The following is an 18,039-nucleotide window of genomic DNA, read 5'->3' as shown; positions in this document are numbered from 1 at the left end:
CTGGATGCCGGGGGTGGACACGGCCTCTTGTGCGTTAGGCACATATTCTACTGCAGAGCCTCGCTGATCACTCCACATATCCACCTTTCATCCAGCTTGACACTGCATTTTTTTTTTTTTTTTTTTTTTGGTTTTCGAGACAGGGTTTCCCTGTAGTTTCTAGAGCCTGTCCTGAAACTAGCTCTTCTAAACCAGGCTGGCCTCAAACTCAGAGATCTGCCTGCCTCTGCCTCCCGAGTGCTGGGATTAAAGGCATGCGCCACCACTGCCCAGCTTGACACTGCATTTTTAATGACATTTTTTGTTGTTGTTGGAGGGGATATGGATGCATTATGATACATATGTGCAGGTCAGACAACTTGCAGGAGTCAGGTCTCTCCTTCTATCATGTGGGTCCCAGAGATGTACCTTGAGTCATCAGGCTAAACAGCAAATGCCTTCTACCTACCTACCTACCTCACTGGTCGTCCCCAGGAGCCATCTCTCAGAAATGGCATCATCTCCTGCTTGTCTCCACTACCCTCACCTGCAGCTGAGTTCACAGAAAGGTTTTTCGGAGTATCTCAGCAAAATTATTATTATTATTTTATTTATGTTTTTCATGAAAGAGTTTCTCTGTGTAGTGGGCTGTCCTGGAACCCACTCTGTAGCCCAAGCTGGCCTCAAACTCAGAGATCCGCCTGCCTCTGCCTCCCAAATGCTTGGGATTAAAGGCATGTGCCACCACCGTGCAGTTTGTGTTTCTCTTCTTGATGTTGCTTGTCAAGCTGCCTCAGTTCAGGCCCCATCATCCCATCAGCTCACTGGAGCAGGATGTCCCTGCTGTTTCTGCTCAGCCAAATCTACTGTTCCCCGAGCCCTCTGCTTGACTGATCTCCCTCTCTCCCTCCCCCCCCCCCCCCCCGTGTGTGTGTGTGTGTGTTTTGAGAATTCTATGTAGCACTGGCTATCCTGAAACTCACTATGTAGACCAGGCTGGCCTTGAGTCACAGAGATCCACAAATCACTGACTCCATGTGAGCCACTATGCCTGTCTTCTTTATCTTTCTGAAACAGGAACTCACTTTGCAGCCCAGGCTAGCCTGAATTCAAGGAAATCCTCCTGCTGCAGCCTCCTGAGTACTGGGATTACAGATGTGGAGCTACCACACCTAGCTTAAACTCAAGTTTGCTTTTTAAACTTTTAATTTTAGTGTGTGTGTGTGTGTGTGTGTGTGTGTGTGTGTGCTTATGTGAGTTTATACACTCCACATGCATAAAGGATCCTGATGAATGAAGAGGGCATTAGATACTCTGGAACTAGAGTTACAGACAGCTGTGAGAGCCATGTGGGTGCTAGGACTCCAACCCAGGTTGTCTGGGAAAGTAGCCAGTTGTCTTAGCTGATTTTTTTTATTTGTTTGTTTCTTGAGACAGGGCTTCTCAGTAGCTATGGAGCCAGTCCTGGAACTCGCTCTGTAAACCAGGCTGGCCTCGAATTCAGAGATCCTCCTGCCTCTGCCTCCTGAGTGCTGGGATTGAAAGCTCGCACCACCACCGCCTAACTTTTTTTTTAATTTTTTTAATTTTATATATGAGTGTTTTGCCTGATGTGCATCTGTGTACCATATGCATGCAACGTCCTCAGAGGCCAGATGAGAGGGTCATATCCTCTGGAATGGGAGTTGCAGATAGTTGTTAGCCACCATATAGATGCTGGGAACTGAACCCAGGTCCTCGAGATGAGCAAATGCTTTTAACTGCTGAGCCATCCTCTCCACCTTTTTTTTTTAAAGCAAGATCTCTTCTTGACCTGTAGCTCATCAATTAGCTAGGCTGGCTGGCAAGTTAGCTCCAGGGATTCTGCTTCCAAAGCTCTGAGATTACAGGTGCACACTGCTGTGTCCAAAGCTATCACTGGGTTCTGGGGATTCAACTAAGGTCCTCACACTTTACCAAATCACAAGTGATTTTAGATAGGCTAAAATTAACTAATGTTGATTCACAGAGATTACTCTGGTTGTTTATCTCTGAGAAGGAAGGATCAGGCTCATGGCTCCTGGGCCCAGACCATGTGCTGTACTACTGCAGAGCTAAGGCCTCAGCTGCACTTGTTTCTGCAGATGCACTCAACAGAGGATGGTGCGGTGGGGTTGGGTTAACCACCGCAGCTTTGTTCCTGGGAAAGGGTCAGGAGCAGACCACTAGTCGAGTTCTCAGACTGTTTCATAATTGCATTTTTTTTTCCTGTGTAGCTCTGGCTGCCCTGGAACTTGCTTTGTAGACTAGGTTGTCCCTGAACTCACAGAGATCTGTCTGCCTGTGCCTCCAGATTGCTGGGATCAAAGATGGGTACCACCACCACCTGGCAGAAAATAGCTATTTGATTTTGTTTGTTTGGCTTTTATTCTTTCAAGACAGGGTTTCTCAGTGTAATAGCTCTGGCTGTCCTGGAACTCATTCTGTAGACCGGGCTGGCCTTGGATTCAGAGATCCACCCAGTGTTAGGACTTAAGACATGCGCTACTACCACCCGTTTTTCTTTTCTTTTTTTTTTTTTAATATTTATTTATTATGTATACAACATTCCATGTGTGCCTGCAGGCCAGAAGAGGGCACCAGATCTCGTTATAGATGGCTGTGAGCCACCATATGGTTGCTGGGAATTGAACTCAGGTCCTCTGGAAGATCAGCGATTGCTCTGACTGCTCTTAACCGCTGAGCCACCCCTTTTTCTTCACATATATATACATATGTATATATAAAATATGTACATATATATTTTTAATGTACATAACAATTTTTTAAAAAATGTGTATAGGTGTTTTGTCTGCATGTATGTCTGTATACCACATTGTGTATCTGGAGCCAGAAGGCATCAGATCCCCTGGATCTTCTAGTTAGAGATGGTTGTGAGTCACCATGTGGGTGCTGGGAATTAAACCTCATTTTATCTTATGTTGTATGTGCATGTGTGTTCATATGACAGGGTGCATTACCTGCCACAGCTGGGTGTGGAGTGGAGGTCAGGGGGCAATCTGCAGGGGCCGGTTCTTTCCTTCCACTAGGTGGGTTCTGGGGATAGAACTCTAGGGATCATACTGGTTTTCCTACTGACATCTCAGTAGGCAGATTTAGGGCTAACTTTACAATGAGAAAGTGATCTGATTTTAGCAGGAACTGTTTGAATTTTGACTTTTTCCCAAGCAGTGTGCAGTACAGAAGCCCCTCCTGGTGCTGGGATAGCAACAGCTATGTCCCATCAGCCTTCCCAGATGTAAGGGCAAACAACTAACTGGGTGGGCCTTTGTGGCTGCAATTTCAGCAGTTAATAAAGAGTGCTTTCATAGAGCATTTCCAGCTTGCAGTCTGCAAACCTGGAGTAAGCTGAACGCATTTACACTAACTCTTGTGAGCAGCCCTGTAAGGAAGGTGTTGAATCTATTTTATCCAAGACTGGGACTTGGGGCTGGAGAGATGGCTCAGAGGTTAAGAGCACTGGCTGCTCTTCGGGAGGTCCTGAGTTCAATTCCCAGCAACCACATGGTAGCTCACAACCATCTGTAATGGGGTCTGGCGCCCTCCTCTGGCGTGCGGGCATACATTGAGGCAGAATGTTGTGTATATATATAATAAATAAATAAACCTAAAAAAAAAAAAAAAGACTGGGACTTAAAGAGGCTAACCCTCTTTGGAGATTTGAAGAGGCTAAAAGGGTCAATTAAAAAAAATACTGGGACTAGCAATGAATCAGTGGTTGAGGGCAGAGCACACGCTGCTTTTACAATCCAAAGTCAGTTCCTTAGCACCCACAATGGGCAGCCTCACAACCTCCTGTAACTCCACCTCCAGTGGGATCTGCTGCCTCCAAGGGTGCCTGCACTCATTCACATAACCACTCACACATGTAACTTAAATGCTGTGGGATAATTCTTCTGTACGCTGTGAATATGGATTGTTCTCATTGGTTGATAATAAAGCTGATTTGGCTGATAGCTTGGCAGAATAAGGCTAGGTGGGAAAGCCAAACACAAAATACAGGGAGAAGGGCAGAGTCAAGAGGAAGACACCAGAGGACAGGTAAAACCATGTGGTAACATGGGTTAAATTCTAAGAGCTAGCTAGTAATAAGCCCCAGCTATAGGTCAAACATTTTGTAATTAATATTAAGCTTCTGTGAGATTATTTGGGGTGAGGTGATGGGAACCAAAGTAGATCTCAGTGAGTTTGAGACCAGCGTGGTCTTCACAGCTAGTTCCAGGACAACTAAGGCCATACAAAGAAACCCTGTCTCAAAACCCTGTCTCAGACAACCAGAAAAAAAAATTCCAATCATTATCAGATAGTGTGCTTGCCCTGGAAGAACAATCAGACCATTCTGGGCACTTTACCTCACATCCACACACAAATTCCTGTATGTTCACCCTAAAGTTAGCAATCACCATGCAGCAACACTGGAAACAGAGCAGGTCACAGCTAGTGAGCTCCCTACAGGAAACAAGTCCATGGTACCTATAAGGGCCATGCATGGTTTTCACTCACATGCCAGGAGCTGAGGATGCTTAAACTACAAGTCTATGCTTGCAGGACATTTCATGTAGCATTTGAGCAGAGTTAAGATAAGAAAAAAGCCCCTGCAAAAAACAAACACCACTGTATTCCTAGGAAGGGGTGGGGTGGCTCACAGCAGTAACCACATCTGACAATGCAGAAACATTTTGAGTTCCAGGCCAGCCCACACCATATAGTGTATAGTGAAACTGTCTAAAATAGGAAAGCAGAACCTTTTTTTTTTTTTTTTTTTTTTTTTTTTTGTGGAGACAGGGTTTCTCTGTGTAGCTTTGAAGCCTGTCCTGGAAGTCTTTCTGTAGACCAGGCTGGCCTCAACTCACAGATCTGCCTGTCTCTGCCTCCCAAGTGCTGGGATTAAAGGCGTGCTTCCACCACCGCGCAGCTAAAAAGCAGCACTTTTGATAGTTTTCAAATGTTTAGTTATGCTAGCAAAGCAATATTTAGGAAAACAGGGAGATCTGAGTTCCTCCATGGTTAAGTTGCTGAATGCCTGTAGCTTCCCAGCTTCTTTCAGGCTTCTACTGATTTTATCACGTACAACAGTTATAAAGACTGATACAAATGTATCTTTTACACTTATATCTTCAAGAGCCAAATTCAGTCCTGCTGGTACCTTAGGCACCTTGGGCTGCATTCCCCCCCTGACAACCACTCTATGGTTTCCATAACAAGTGCTCTCCAAGTAGCTCTGTACCCCCAGGCACCACAAGGTCTCCAGTGGCTGGCAGCCTAAAACTGTTTGTGGGTGATTTTGGAGCCCTTAACTCTTTAGGACTCAGGCTCCTTTGGCACCCACTGGTTACCTGGAACACCTCAGCACTAGGCTGCAGTAAGTCAGGATGAGCCCATGGTTACAGAAAAAAGTCAAACCATCTATGGAGGTCAGAGAGGCTCCTCTGCAGCCCTCCCTAGCAGAAGCAGAGACATAAAAACTCCCCTGCTTGTTTTCTTCCCACTGCACCACACACCTAATGGCTGAGATCTCCAGGAACAGGCCTGCTGGCATTTCTCCCCAAAGTGGGTGGAGGCAATACTCTACAGCCACTCCAAGGGAAAAGCACACGGCTCATTCTCTCAACAAACCCAAAATACTGTGTCATCAAAAATGCCACAGAGTAGCAGCTGTGTGTAACCCAAAAGCTCAGGGGGAGCAATACCATCTGGTCTACACAGCATTATTTGTCTCAAAAAAGCAGAAAAAGCCTAGGACAGCAGCTGTATTTTTAGTATCGCCACTGGGGAAGGAGACTGTATTGTCCCTTAGTACTGTATTCTATTCTAAAATTAATCTAAGTACAAAGAACCATTTTTAGCAGTGTAAGCCAGTATTTCCACATAGGCATTTATCAACCTTTTCAGAGATATCTGGACAGGGTCGGCAATGGTGGGTAAAGGTGCTTGTACAGCAAGCCTGACTTGAATTCCGCCCTTGGAACCCTCTTAAAGGTTGAGTAGACCCCGGTTGCCCTGACTGCCAGATGTGGTATGGCGTGTTCTTCCCCTACCCCTGCCTTGAAGTCAACAATTCTCTAGACAGCTCTTGCCCTTTGGTCTTCCTGGATAAACACCAATTGCATAAACAGTTAACCTCTCTGGTTTTCCTGCTTCTGAAGCAGCCAGGTTGGCTGTACTTCCTGTGACTGCATCCTAGCCTCAACTATCCCTCTTTTCTCCTTGTTATAAGGATTCCATTTTTCAGTATTGCCAGTATACCCATTACCTGATCCCCACCCCCAACTCTCTGCAATCTATAGGATACATGGGGTTATCCTTCATGGCAGTATGTTTGACATCAAAAATTTTGGAAATTCGGGGCTGGAGAGATGGCTCCGAGGTTAAGAGCATTGCCTGCTCTTCCAAAAGTCCTGAGTTTAATTCCCAGCAACCACATGGTGGCTCACAACCATCTGTAATGGGGTCTGGTGCCCTCTTCTGGCCTGCAGGCATACAGACAGACAGAATATTGTATACATAATAAATATTTTTAAAAAACTTTGGAAATTCAGCAAGCTAATTGCTGATTACAAACCACTTTGCAGGTCTGAAGGGAAACATTGTCAACTCCCAGGCGATCCTGTCTACCCACTTGCTGCACACCGGTTAGCGACTATCTCTAATTCCATGGCTGCTGCACACCAGTTAGCGATCTCTAATTCCATGGCTGCTGCACACCGGTTAGGGGACTATTTCTATTATTCCACGACTTCAATATGGCACTGCTAGTTAAGAGCCAGGACTAAAACAGTTTAATCTCTTAGCTAACACGGCTTCCACTGAGCCAGAATCTCAGCTCTATAATTTCAGTAAAGCCAACACAAGGCTGGAGATAGCACAGCAGTTAGGAACACTTCTTTTCTGCCAAAGATCCAGGATCAATTCCCAGCTACTGTAAAACCAGCTCCAGGAGGCGCCAATACCTGTTTTCTGCAGAAATATAACTAAAAAATAACAAATGTAACCAGGTGTGGTAGCACACACCTTTAATTCCAGCACTCAAAGGTAGTTTGAGGCCAGTAGGGGCTACACAATCAACTCCCTGAAAAACAAAGACAAATGTAAACCCATCTCAACCATACACAGAATGTCAGGACCCATCACAGGGCAGCACACCCATTGTTAAAACCAAATTAATACATTAAATACAGATCTAAAACTACAGCACAAACCTGAACGTACAAGAGCATAGGTAAAGCCTAACAGACTTGTAGAAACAGCACAGTAAAAACTGTCATTTGTCATGTGTGATGGTGCCTGCACTAGGGAGTCACAGTCAGACCCAACTTCAACTGTCCATCTATATAGTGAGATTCAGGCCAGCCAAGGGCTAGAGTGACACCCTCTAAAAACAAAAACAAACCCGTCATTCTGTATACCAATCCTCCCTTCAATACAAACATCAAGGAAAAGACATTGAGCAAAAGGTAGCAGGGCCTTAACTTCCTTGCTTCTAGAATATTTTAAATTTACTGTGTAGCCGGGCGGTGGTGGCGCACGCCTTTAATCCCAGCACTCAGGAGGAGGCAGGTGGATCTCCGTGAGTTCGAGACCAGCCTGGTCTACAAGAGCTAGCTCCAGGACAGGCTCTAAATAAAGCTGCAGAGAAACCCTGTCTCAAAAAACCAAAAAAAAAAAAAAAAAAAAAAAAAAAAAAACAAAAAAAACCTTACTGTGTGCCACCTCTACAACACAGGCTCCTATGACAGCTTATCACCAAGCTAGTGGTCTCCAAGTGTTTATAAAGGGTAGCTGTGAGGCTACAGATGTGGCTCAGCCGGCAGAGTGATTGCCTGGCATGCAGAAAGTTGGTGCACTTAAATCCCAGCACTGAGGAGGTGGAGGTCCTACTCAGTCAAACTGCAAGTTCCAAGGCACTCCGGTTAATTGGAGACCACAGCCAGGAGGACTTAATGGTGTCTCAGAACAGAAGCTTTCTATGGGCTCATAAGCTACCAATCACACTTGCTCACCCACAACCATCTACCGTCTCAGTGAGCCAACAAGAGGATTGAGTTAAGAGCACTGGCTACTTTTGCAGAGAACCGGGGTTTGATTCCCAGCATCTATGTGGCAGCTCACAACATTAAGTGCAGTTCTGTGCTTGTCTCAGATACCACATGCTCTATTCTGCCCTCTACTGGCACCAAGCATATACATGGCACAGACCTACACGTAAACAAAATGCCCATGCACCTTAAAAATTAATTAAATTTAAAGCTAGGCGTGATTGGCACACACCTTTAATCCCATCACTCAAGAGGCAGAGCTTGGTCAACTGGGCAAGTTCCAGGACAGGCTCCACGGCTACACAGAGTAACCCTTTGGAGGGGTGATTTAAGAATAGGGTATGGTGATATATAGTGTATGCCTTTATTCCCAGCACATAGGCAGGTGGAGGACCACAGAGTCTGAAGTCCACTTGGCTTGCCTAACAAGTTCCAAGATAGCCAGGGCTACACAGAGACCCTATCTTGAAAAACAAATTTTCTGTGCGTTTTCATGGTGCCACCAACCTTGTTTTTCTTACAGTGTCTCTCACCAGGATTTGATGCTCCCCACTAGGCTAGGCTGACCGGCCAAAGCCCAGTATGTGCCTGGCTTTCGATGTGAATAAGGGGTATTGAACTTAGGCCCTCACGCTCACACAGCAAGCCCTCCGTCATCAACTGCCTCTGATCAGCATTTCAATGATCTGGGGGGGAGAATAAAACAAAACCTTCAAAACCTTACTCTGCTGGTTACAGCTGTTTTTTTTTTTCCCCAGACAGGATTTCACTGAAGTTTTGGAGCCTGTCCTGGAACTAGCTCTTGTAGAGCTGTCTGGCCCTGAACTCAGAGATCCGCCTGCCTCTGCCTCCCAAGTGCTGGGATTAGAGGCGTGCACCACCACTGCCCAGGGGTTACAGATGTCTTTACGCCAAATGCCAGCCAACTTTTCAAGTTCCACACACAACACAAATTCTTTTTTGTACTTACGTGCCTAGCAGTGTTCTAAGGATTGCTGCTTCTGAGGAGGAAACAAAACTAATAAAGGGAGGACTAGGAAATCAAATCAGACCATTTGTCCACGAGACTTTCCTCCACACAGACACCCAACCTTCTCATTTTAATAGCAACTTAATTATGAACGGCGAAGTCAAAATTTAGTCTTCAGCACTACCCCAGAAACTTGCAGTCCCCTCACCACACATCAAGTCACCAACGAGGGACGCTCACTGGGACATGAGGCGCTGCACCCACCTTTAATTACAACTAAATCCAAACCGTAACCCCCAACACACCTCTCAAAACCCATTTAACCCGGGTCACAGCCCACCCACAGGGTGCGCAAGCACAATGGTTGGCTGTGAGCCGCAGGGAAACACTGGAGTCCAGGAAGCCAACAGCAATTCTCCTCGAGGCTTAAGTGCTTGAGATCCCAGGATTTGAATGTGGTCAGACTCCTTTCACAAACACACAATAGTAACATGCATTTCTGAGAAAAATTTTATTGGCCTTTTGGATAAAATTTATTTGCCAGGAAGGATGATTCCATCATACTGAAAAAGAAGAGATTGTATTTTTCAGAACAGGAGGCAACAGCAAGAATGGCAGCACAGACTAACGTTTGAAAATTCCGATTCTGGCTACCTATACTCAGACCCGGGCCTTCCTTTCAACCACCAACCCTGGAAATCATTTAACAAACTGCCCAATATTCTATCTTTAAAACAAGCTACCCACCAGACAGCACTGTACTTCACAGCCTCCAATCCCAATACAGTCACCACCACCACCACCAGTTCACTTGAGATAAATCAGTTTTACCTTCTGCTGGAACCAGCGCATGGCTTCCTCTTTGCTGATTCTGTGTTTGGCCCCAATGCAGCCTGTCCTGCGCTTCTTGTCTGCGATGCTGAAACCTGGCCTGCCCAGCACCTGTGTCAGAACAACCAACAGTCACACATACCAGAGACCCATCTTCAAGGTGTCTGAAAACTCACTGGACTCGGACACCCCTGAGTTGGCAGGATAACACATTACACTACACACATATGCTCGGCAGGCTGGAACCTTTACCACCTTTCTCCTTCCCCACCCATTGCCAAGCGTGTTGAGGATCCACAACTGCTTCCCTACCTTGTACACTCCAGTCTCTATATGAGGCTATGATTCCCCTACCCTCCACAGGCACCAGGCACACACATGTATACATGTAGAAACATCCGTAACATAAAAATAAAATTTGGTGTGGGTCAGGACAATAAACCCAGCTGTGTGCCAGTAGATCCCGGAATCTTAACACACAGGAGATTTAGATGGAGCTCAAGATCTGCTTGGGCTACAAACCAAGGACTTTGCCTTAAAACAAAACCTGTAACATGTACAATGAGGAAACATTTACGTTCTACAAAGCACAGAAAAACACATATTTACCCCGTTTGCTCAGAACACTCCCCAAAGCTCTGCTGCTCTAGCCTCTGGAGTTCTCACCTTCACGGATGTCTAGGAGTCTGAGTTTTAGGTGCCAGGGTTTCTCACTTTCACTTCTGCCTCTTTACTCTTATGAACGACAAACTGGCAGCAAAGCCATCGCCATATGAAAATCCCCACCTGAGCCCACACCTATTTCTATTCCTTCTGCATGGAATCCATAAGCCTCAGGGAAAGACTGGAGGAGACAGGGCTGCTCCAGCTCAGCCAACTCCCAAGGCGCAGCACAGTCCCAAGGCCCAGAAAGCTTCACAATGGCAGGGACCAGGCTGTGTTGTGTGGAGCTGAACTTCTACACTTGCCACACACAAAAGGCCCTTCCTCCCAAGAGGGACCCACGAGCAGACATGACACAAGGCACAGCAACGTCCCAACAGCAAGAGAGTACGGTGACTAACAGAGAGAAGTAGTAGCCCCCCACCAGGCAGCTGGGTGAAGGATAAGGAGCCATACCACATAGAAGTCCAGGCCGTAGATCCCAATGCTTGGGTCATATTTGATGCCCAGATCAATGTGTTCTTGAATCCCAAAGCCGAAGTTCCCAGTATCCGAGAAGTTATTTTTCCGCAACTCATACTCCCGCACCTGAGAAAACACAGCAATCACACTATTCACCAGGTTCAAGCGCCACGCCAATAGATGCTCCAATGAACACCCAGAAGGGCCAGAGCCAAGCCAAGTCTATGCAACCTGGCCAGGAGCCCAGGCCATCCCCTCCCCTAAACAAAACCCACCTCCCACTGACAGATTCCATCAAATGACCCCAAATTCCAAAGGGCAGAAAAAAAAAAAAAACCCAAAGAACACATAGGCATCTTTAAAACACCAACCAAAATGCAGCTCAGCACTGCTGCGCGTGAGCCCATCTTTGCTTTGCGGCCATCTACACACGAACCAGCCTCACCTTCAGGCCTTTCTCCAGAATTTCTTCTGCCTTGGCTCCGCGGACAGTACAGTGAACAGCAATCTTTTCATTTCTCCTGATGCCAAAGGACCTGACGGTGTACCTAGCTGCAGGCAGAGGCAAAGAGTCAGGTAATGTCACACCCCCACAGCACGCGCTGCTACCCCAAACATAGCTCCATGATCCAGGCATCTACTCACATTCTAAGTGGTGTTCTAATGTGTTAGTTAACTTCGTCTCTAACCCAGGGAACAGACCTTTCTGCTCTAATCTACTCAGCCACACTTCAGGACCAAGAACATGAAATACCATTAAAGTCTCCAGAGCAAGCCAGAGAGAACTATTATGCTCACTGAGAATTTCGAATGCAGGTCAGCCTAGCCTTTACCTGGCAGCAATCCTCCTGCTTCAGCCTGGGTGACAGGATTACTGGTGTAGGCTGCCACTCCCAGATGCTCATCGTATGCTCAGAAAACATGGCACCCGTGTGCAGGAACCTGGGTTCAATCCCCAGGACAGAGCACACAAGTGACAACCGGGTGACAGTCCCAAGAACACACCTTGATACAAGCTGTGTTTTCTAACAGCTTACTGCACCTTGTCACCACTGTACAGAGGAGCTGAGGTCAGCACGCCCAAGCTCACTGTCTGCACTAGGTTAAGAAACAGTACCTAACCCCACATGACGGTTCACCCAAGTCCCACATGCAACATAACCTGCTCTTCTCTGCCACAAAACAGGGACTCACAGCTGAGGTAGAGAGCCTACTTCAGTCAGAGGTGAGCAACACAGCCAGGGATCCGCCAGCCGGCCGAATACCACACCCCGACTCTAACTGGTATTACTTAAAAGCTTGAGCTGGTGTTCCGGTTAGCCGAACCAAGGGCAGCCCTCCCCGGCCAGCCTGCCACCACTCACCTTTGGAAAAGACAGGTGTCTGGCCTGTGAGCTGCTCCAGCACCTTGGCTGCCCGGGTCAGTCTGTCCCCGCTCTCCCCAACACAGATATTGAGGCAGAGCTTGCGGATGCGAAGTTCCCGCATGGGGTTCTCCTTTTCACCTTGATCTTGCTGCGAGAGACAAAGTGTCACAGCCGTCAGCATCCTCACGGCCGTCCGAGCCGAGGCCAGTGAACTCACCACGGGTTCGCATCTTATCTATTCCCATCGTCCCAAGTCCTACGAACGCCCTCAGAAAAGTCCCAGCCGATCTGCTTAGGAAGCAGGAAGGGGGGTCAATTCGGAAGTGTGTCTCTTCCCTCCACGCGCGGGCACACGGATACAGAGAGCAAGCCTGAACCCCACGGGGGTCCGCGTGTAGGGTGACGGGGCCTACGGCTTATCAAAGGCCAATCAGACAAGAGACGAATACAATTCAACCCTAAAAACCCGACGGGACGCACGCGCCTAGGCAACTTCCCCTCCCCCTTCCGAAGCCGTCCCCGGCCCCGAGTACAGGAACCCGCAGAAGCTCCCCAGCACCAAGCGGCTTCCAGGGCTCCGGACTGAGAACCGACACGGAGCTCGGCAGGCTCCGCTCGCGCTCACTGCTGCCCCCAGACCCTCGGGGCCCGCGGGGCCGTGGACCTGGATCCCTTCCTAGCCCGGGAGGCGACGTGACGGGCGAGCCCTGCACCCGGGGCCCGCACAGCCCTGCCGGTCTCAGTGCCAGCAGCATCGCGGGCTCCGACCTCCTCCGCGCATCGGCAGGAGCGCCCTCGTGGGCCCCGCCGTCCTCGGATGGAGGCGGATGAAAGGGAGGCAAAGCAAGCTCTCACATACTCACCGACATGATGGAGGGCAGGAAGAGAGAGCAGAACTTCCGGCCCCGTGGCCTTATGGGTTAGGAGGCGGGCTTTTTAGCTGGGCTAGCAAACGAGATGGGAGTGAGGAAGAGCGGCACGGCTGTCACGGCGCAGCGTCTTCTAGTGGACAGTCCTGGGAACTGCAGTCATCTCCGGAGCAAGACCAGGTCTTGGATTGTTTAATGCTTTTGAAAACCAGGTAGACTTGTTTGTCCTAGAATCCGTGACTCCGTGAACAGTCTCAGGACCTGGTGGTTCTTGAGCGATGACACCGCCCAAGGTTCATTAAACCAGCTGGGCACTGGGCTAGCGAGAAGGTCCTTCTTGCAGAGGACCTTGGTTTGGCTCCCAGCATGCACAGGGCATCTCAAAACCGGCTGTACCTCCCGTTCCAGGACAGACCCCTTTCTGGCATAGGCAGGCAAAACACCCATATATATAAAAATAAGCAAAAATTTAAAAATAAATTAATGGTACAGATTATAGTCAATTTATTTGATTATTGGTATGAAACATTTTATTTCTCCATGAAACACTCAGAGGTTAGGTCGTGAGAAATGACTTTAATCCGGGAACTGTACATTTCCTTTCCACATATTCTGCTTGGAAATAGGAAATGACATTGTAATCCATTTCACTACAAGTAAAATGTTACAGAATATTTACAGGAAAATATTAAAAATAACTCATACACAAAAGACGAGATGAAATAAACCTTACTCCCCCCCCCCCCCCAGAAATCTCTACTCCAGTGCCAATAGCGGAGAGTCAGAGTCAACAAATAACTAAGACCTCTCTGATGTAATTCCCAAAATGGAGAGGGGAAGAAAGGGGCTGAATGGTGGCGTCCTAGGGAACGTGTTTCAGTAGCAGAGCTTCCCGTCCTGGTCTATTGTAGAGAAGAGCCCTGTGCAGGCAGGGAACCCCAGCAAGTCAAGGAGGCCCCAGACTGAAGTTGGAAACCCCGACGGTGGACACTGCTCTTCACTGCGTCTACCAAGAGCCTCTTGTTCCACAGACCAGTGCTCTAGGCAGCAGCCTGTCCCAGCACGAGAAGCTGTCACAGCAGCCCTTCATCTCCTTCACGAACCCTTCAAAAACAGCGTCTTTAGTTTGGACTGGGACAGGAACAGAAAGACCAGATCTGGAGGGTGCTTTGGCAACAGGCACAGCGGAGTCACCCTCTGACCTCCTTTGGGGGACAGCAGTAACCCCCTTATCCTCCCGGAGCTCTCTCAGTGCAGTGGGCACAAAACCGTTGACCTCTGCCTTGGGATTGGTGATGTGGGGCTTGGCACTGATGGTCGCTGTGGTTTTCTTCTCGTTAGTGGTTAGTGTCTGCACTTGCATTGTCCGCCTTCAGTCGGGTCGCTGAATGAGGCTGGGTGGGGCACTCAACACCCCCGGGTTGGGCAAGGGAGCTGGCGGGAAAAGCCCGGGGTGGGAGGGCAGGTTCGAGAGGAGGCACCCAGGGTGGGCACATCATGCCGAGAGGAGGAGGAGGGATGCCTGGAGGTGCAGGAGGAGGTAGCTTTGGCGGGGGTCCTCGAGGAGGGGATGCGGGGGGGGGGGGGAAGACCTGGAGACGGACCTGGGGGAGGGCCAGGAGATCGGCCTGGTGCTGGCCCTGGAGCTAAAAGTCGTGGTAAAGGCCCTTGGATTCCAGATATCCCCGGTGGAATGGAGGAGCCCTGGGAAGTGGCCCAGGAGGCCGTAAGGGTGGGGCGGGCGTTTGTCCAAGAGGCAGTGGTCCTGGCATGGGAGGTGCTTGTATCTGGAAAGGAGGGACAGTCTGGGGAGGAGCCTGCTGTGAAGGGGCAGCAGATGTGCCATCCGAGTGGGAATCCTCTTCATGCGGCTTCTGCGGTTGCTTTCCCGCTTCAGAGTCCTCAGAGTCGTCATCATCCTCGGAGAACTCCTCCACTTCCGATCCTTCCTCAGGGGTTTCCTGACCTGCCATCCGAAGCATCCTGGCTTGAAGAGGAGTCAGCTCCTTCATGTTCTTCCCTGATTTTCCAGGCACACCGGAACACTCAGACCTGATGTCTGCTCCTCAAGGCTGTGTCGCTCACTGTCATCACGGTGCCCAAACGCATCCCCCTCACTCTCGGCAGGCAACAGACCTGTGGTGTCACTGACATCTGTACTGTCGTCAGGCTTATCCTGACCCATGTCCTCAGGATCGCCGAGGTCTTCACTGGTACGGGACGCGTCATCGTCATGACCTCGCTGAGCGAGTTCTGGACTATACAACACGTCTTTTCTCATCTACGAGGGCGAAGATCTAGAGCAAAACCCACTTTACGGCCATTCAACTACAGAACTTGAGGAGGAAGTGGGCCAGGTGGAGGGTCTGGTGCTTTTCTGCCAGACGGCAAACGTGGGACACCATGTCAGAGAAGCAGAAGGATACAAACTGTCCGAGATGGAGGCCCATACGCCAAGGTTTTTTGTTTTTGTTTTGTTTTTGGTTTTTCGAGACAGGGTTTCTCTGCAGCTTTAGAGCCTGTCCTGGAGCTAGCTCTTGTAGACCAGGCTGGCCTCGAACTCACAGAGATCCACCTGCCTCTGCCTCCCGAGTGCTGGGATTAAAGGCGTGCGCCACCACCGCCGGCTACGGCGAGGTTTTCTTAAGGCTGGAGTGTGGCTAGGCACCGCGAAGTGGAATGATCAGGATGTTGAAAGGAACATGCGGCTTGTCTGGCAAAGGGGTGCTCTCTTAACAGCATTGGCTCAGTTGAACCTCTTCTGCGCATATTCGGCTTCTAGCTTTCTCAATTCTTTGTAAATATCTGGATTTTTCTTTTTTTTCATAAATAAGTCTTAGAATTCATTCAAAGGTTTCCCGCAGCGTTTAGCGCTTGTCTTTCGGTACTTTCTCCGAAAAAAAACCTTGGATTAAACTCCATTCCATTTAGTGTCTCCATGTCCCAGATGACCTGTACAGGATTTTTGTCTCCGAAACCACAGCTCCGAACATCATGCTTGGTTTTCGTTCTTTGTCAATTCCCTTTTTCCAGGTTTCCTTTAGAGCTTGGTCAGTGGGGCTTCCCACTCTTGGTGGAAGATGTTGATCTTCGCCCCATGTTGATAATTGATATGATTTTAAAACAAAACAACAACAACAACAACAACAACAAACAAACTCCCCAACTGAGGGGCTCCCGGATCGGCAAGGCCGGGTAGCAGGCAGTCCCAGTGTACTTTCTGCAATGGGGCCTTCACCTCTGCTTCTCCTATAGTCAATTTATAATGTAACAATGTTAACATAGGCATTATACAAATCACAGTAATTAACAGTTTAAGAGCCCTGAGCTGGCTGGTGGTGATGACACATGCCTTTAATCCCAGAACTCGGGAGGCAGAGGCAGGTGGATCTCTGTGAGTTCGAGACCAGCCTGCTCTACAAGAGCTAGTTCCAGGACAGGCTCCAAAGCTACAGAGGAAACCCTGTCTCAAAAAAAAAAAAAAGAATCCCGAGCTGAAGAGATGATTACTTGTTCCTTGTTCTTCTTATAGAGGACCTGGGTTTGATTCCCAACAACCATATGGAGGTTCGCAACTATCTGTATCTCCAGCTCCAGTGGACCTGATGCCCTCTTCTTCCTTCGAAGGACATCAGGTACACACGTGTGCAAGGATATAGGTGCAGGAAAAGCACTCATGTACATAAACTAATAAGTAATAAGTAAAATTTAAAAATAGAATCCTGAGCTGTGAACACAGGCAGGTGTGTGTGTGGGTTTGTTTCAACCAGCTAGTTGCTAATTAAATGTTTTCAGCCTCAGTTTTCCCCTTGTATGAAATGGGTTCCTCTGTGTCAAAGGTTACTGTGAAAATTTCGTGAATTGTGTAAGTCATTACCTTTATGGTTAATACAAACCTACTATCTCCAAGCCACTCCCACCCTCCAAAAGAAGTATTAGACATGATGTCTAAAAAGGAGAGGACATGGAGAGAAAGAGAGGGAGGGGGAGATGGCTTGTTAGATGCATCTGAGACAAGAGCATCAGTTGCAGACCATGGGACCACACCCCAGGGTCACATGGACTTCTCAGCAGCTGAACGGAAGGATAAGGACCACCAGGATCCACATGCCAGGCCTCGAGTCAGCCAGCTCCTCTAACAGGAATGCACGGGCAAAGAAGGACACATATGGCTTGAAAAAGAGCCAGGCATCTCCCTTCTGCTGATCCAATCCTCCTTTCTAACCTACACAGCAGAGACAGAAGCCCCCAGCCTTTCCGTGTTCTACACAGGCAGTGGAGAGGGCTCTTCTGGGAAGCTGCAGGGATGGCCGAGAGCCAAGAGGAAAGGTTTGCCTCTGAGCCTCTGCCTTCGAGTGCTGATGGCCAGATCAGAACAGGGAGGTGCTTCTTCAAGACTTGGAGTGGGGCTCGCAAGGCAGGTAAAGTTCTTTCCAGGCAAGCTCGGTGACCTGAGTTCAGTCCCCAGAACCCATGTAAAGGTGGAAGGAGAGAACCAACCTCACAAAGTTGTCTTGTAACCATCACATACCTGCCATGGCACATGCAACTTATACATAATAGCTAAGTGTAATTAATTAATGAGCGTTAAAGAATTTCCTACATGAGCCCTGTATTGATATCAATCTCTACTCCCACCTCTTCTCCACAACCCACATCCCTATTTCCTTTCAAACTTGTGACCTCCTCTTCAATTATTATTATTATTTTTGTGTGTGTGTGTGTATTTAACACACTGAGTCCATCTAGTGTTGCTCATATGTCTCTGTGTGTAGGGCTGACCACTTGGAATTGGGTAATTTACCAATGAGAATGTACTAGAG

The 18,039-nt window shown here is 48.3% G+C and overlaps 1 protein-coding gene and 1 pseudogene across 1 annotated transcript; both read right to left on the bottom strand.

The window, feature by feature from the left end:
- Nucleotides 1–9,516: 9,516 nt before the first annotated feature.
- Nucleotides 9,517–13,285, bottom strand: Rpl11 (ribosomal protein L11). The gene is made up of 6 exons (XM_038333829.1): nt 13,211–13,285; nt 12,345–12,495; nt 11,426–11,532; nt 10,975–11,106; nt 9,856–9,966; nt 9,517–9,587 (listed from the first exon to the last, which is right to left on the bottom strand). The coding sequence occupies exons 1-6, from the start codon at nt 13,214–13,216 to the stop codon at nt 9,558–9,560; spliced, it is 537 nt and encodes a 178-aa protein (XP_038189757.1). The 5' UTR covers nt 13,217–13,285; the 3' UTR covers nt 9,517–9,557.
- Nucleotides 13,286–14,222: 937 nt separating this feature from the next.
- On the bottom strand, nt 14,223–16,315 carry LOC119817182 (annotated as a pseudogene).
- Between the last annotated feature and the right edge of the window lie 1,724 nt (nt 16,316–18,039).

Source organism: Arvicola amphibius, chromosome 6 (assembly GCF_903992535.2).
Source record: "Arvicola amphibius chromosome 6, mArvAmp1.2, whole genome shotgun sequence".
In the NCBI taxonomy this organism is placed as follows: Eukaryota; Metazoa; Chordata; class Mammalia; order Rodentia; family Cricetidae; genus Arvicola; species Arvicola amphibius.
The sequence above is the reverse complement of the archived record's forward strand: the minus strand, read 5'-3'. Positions and strand labels throughout refer to the sequence as shown.

Bases quoted from the DNA above. Each gene is read 5' to 3' on its own strand.
- Rpl11 (XM_038333829.1), bottom strand. The intron at 11,533-12,344 runs GTGAGTGGTGGC...CTCTGCCTGCAG, and splicing joins GACACCTGTCTTTTCCAAAG to CTAGGTACACCGTCAGGTCC. The intron at 9,967-10,974 runs GTATGGCTCCTT...GTTCTGACACAG, and splicing joins ACGGCCTGGACTTCTATGTG to GTGCTGGGCAGGCCAGGTTT.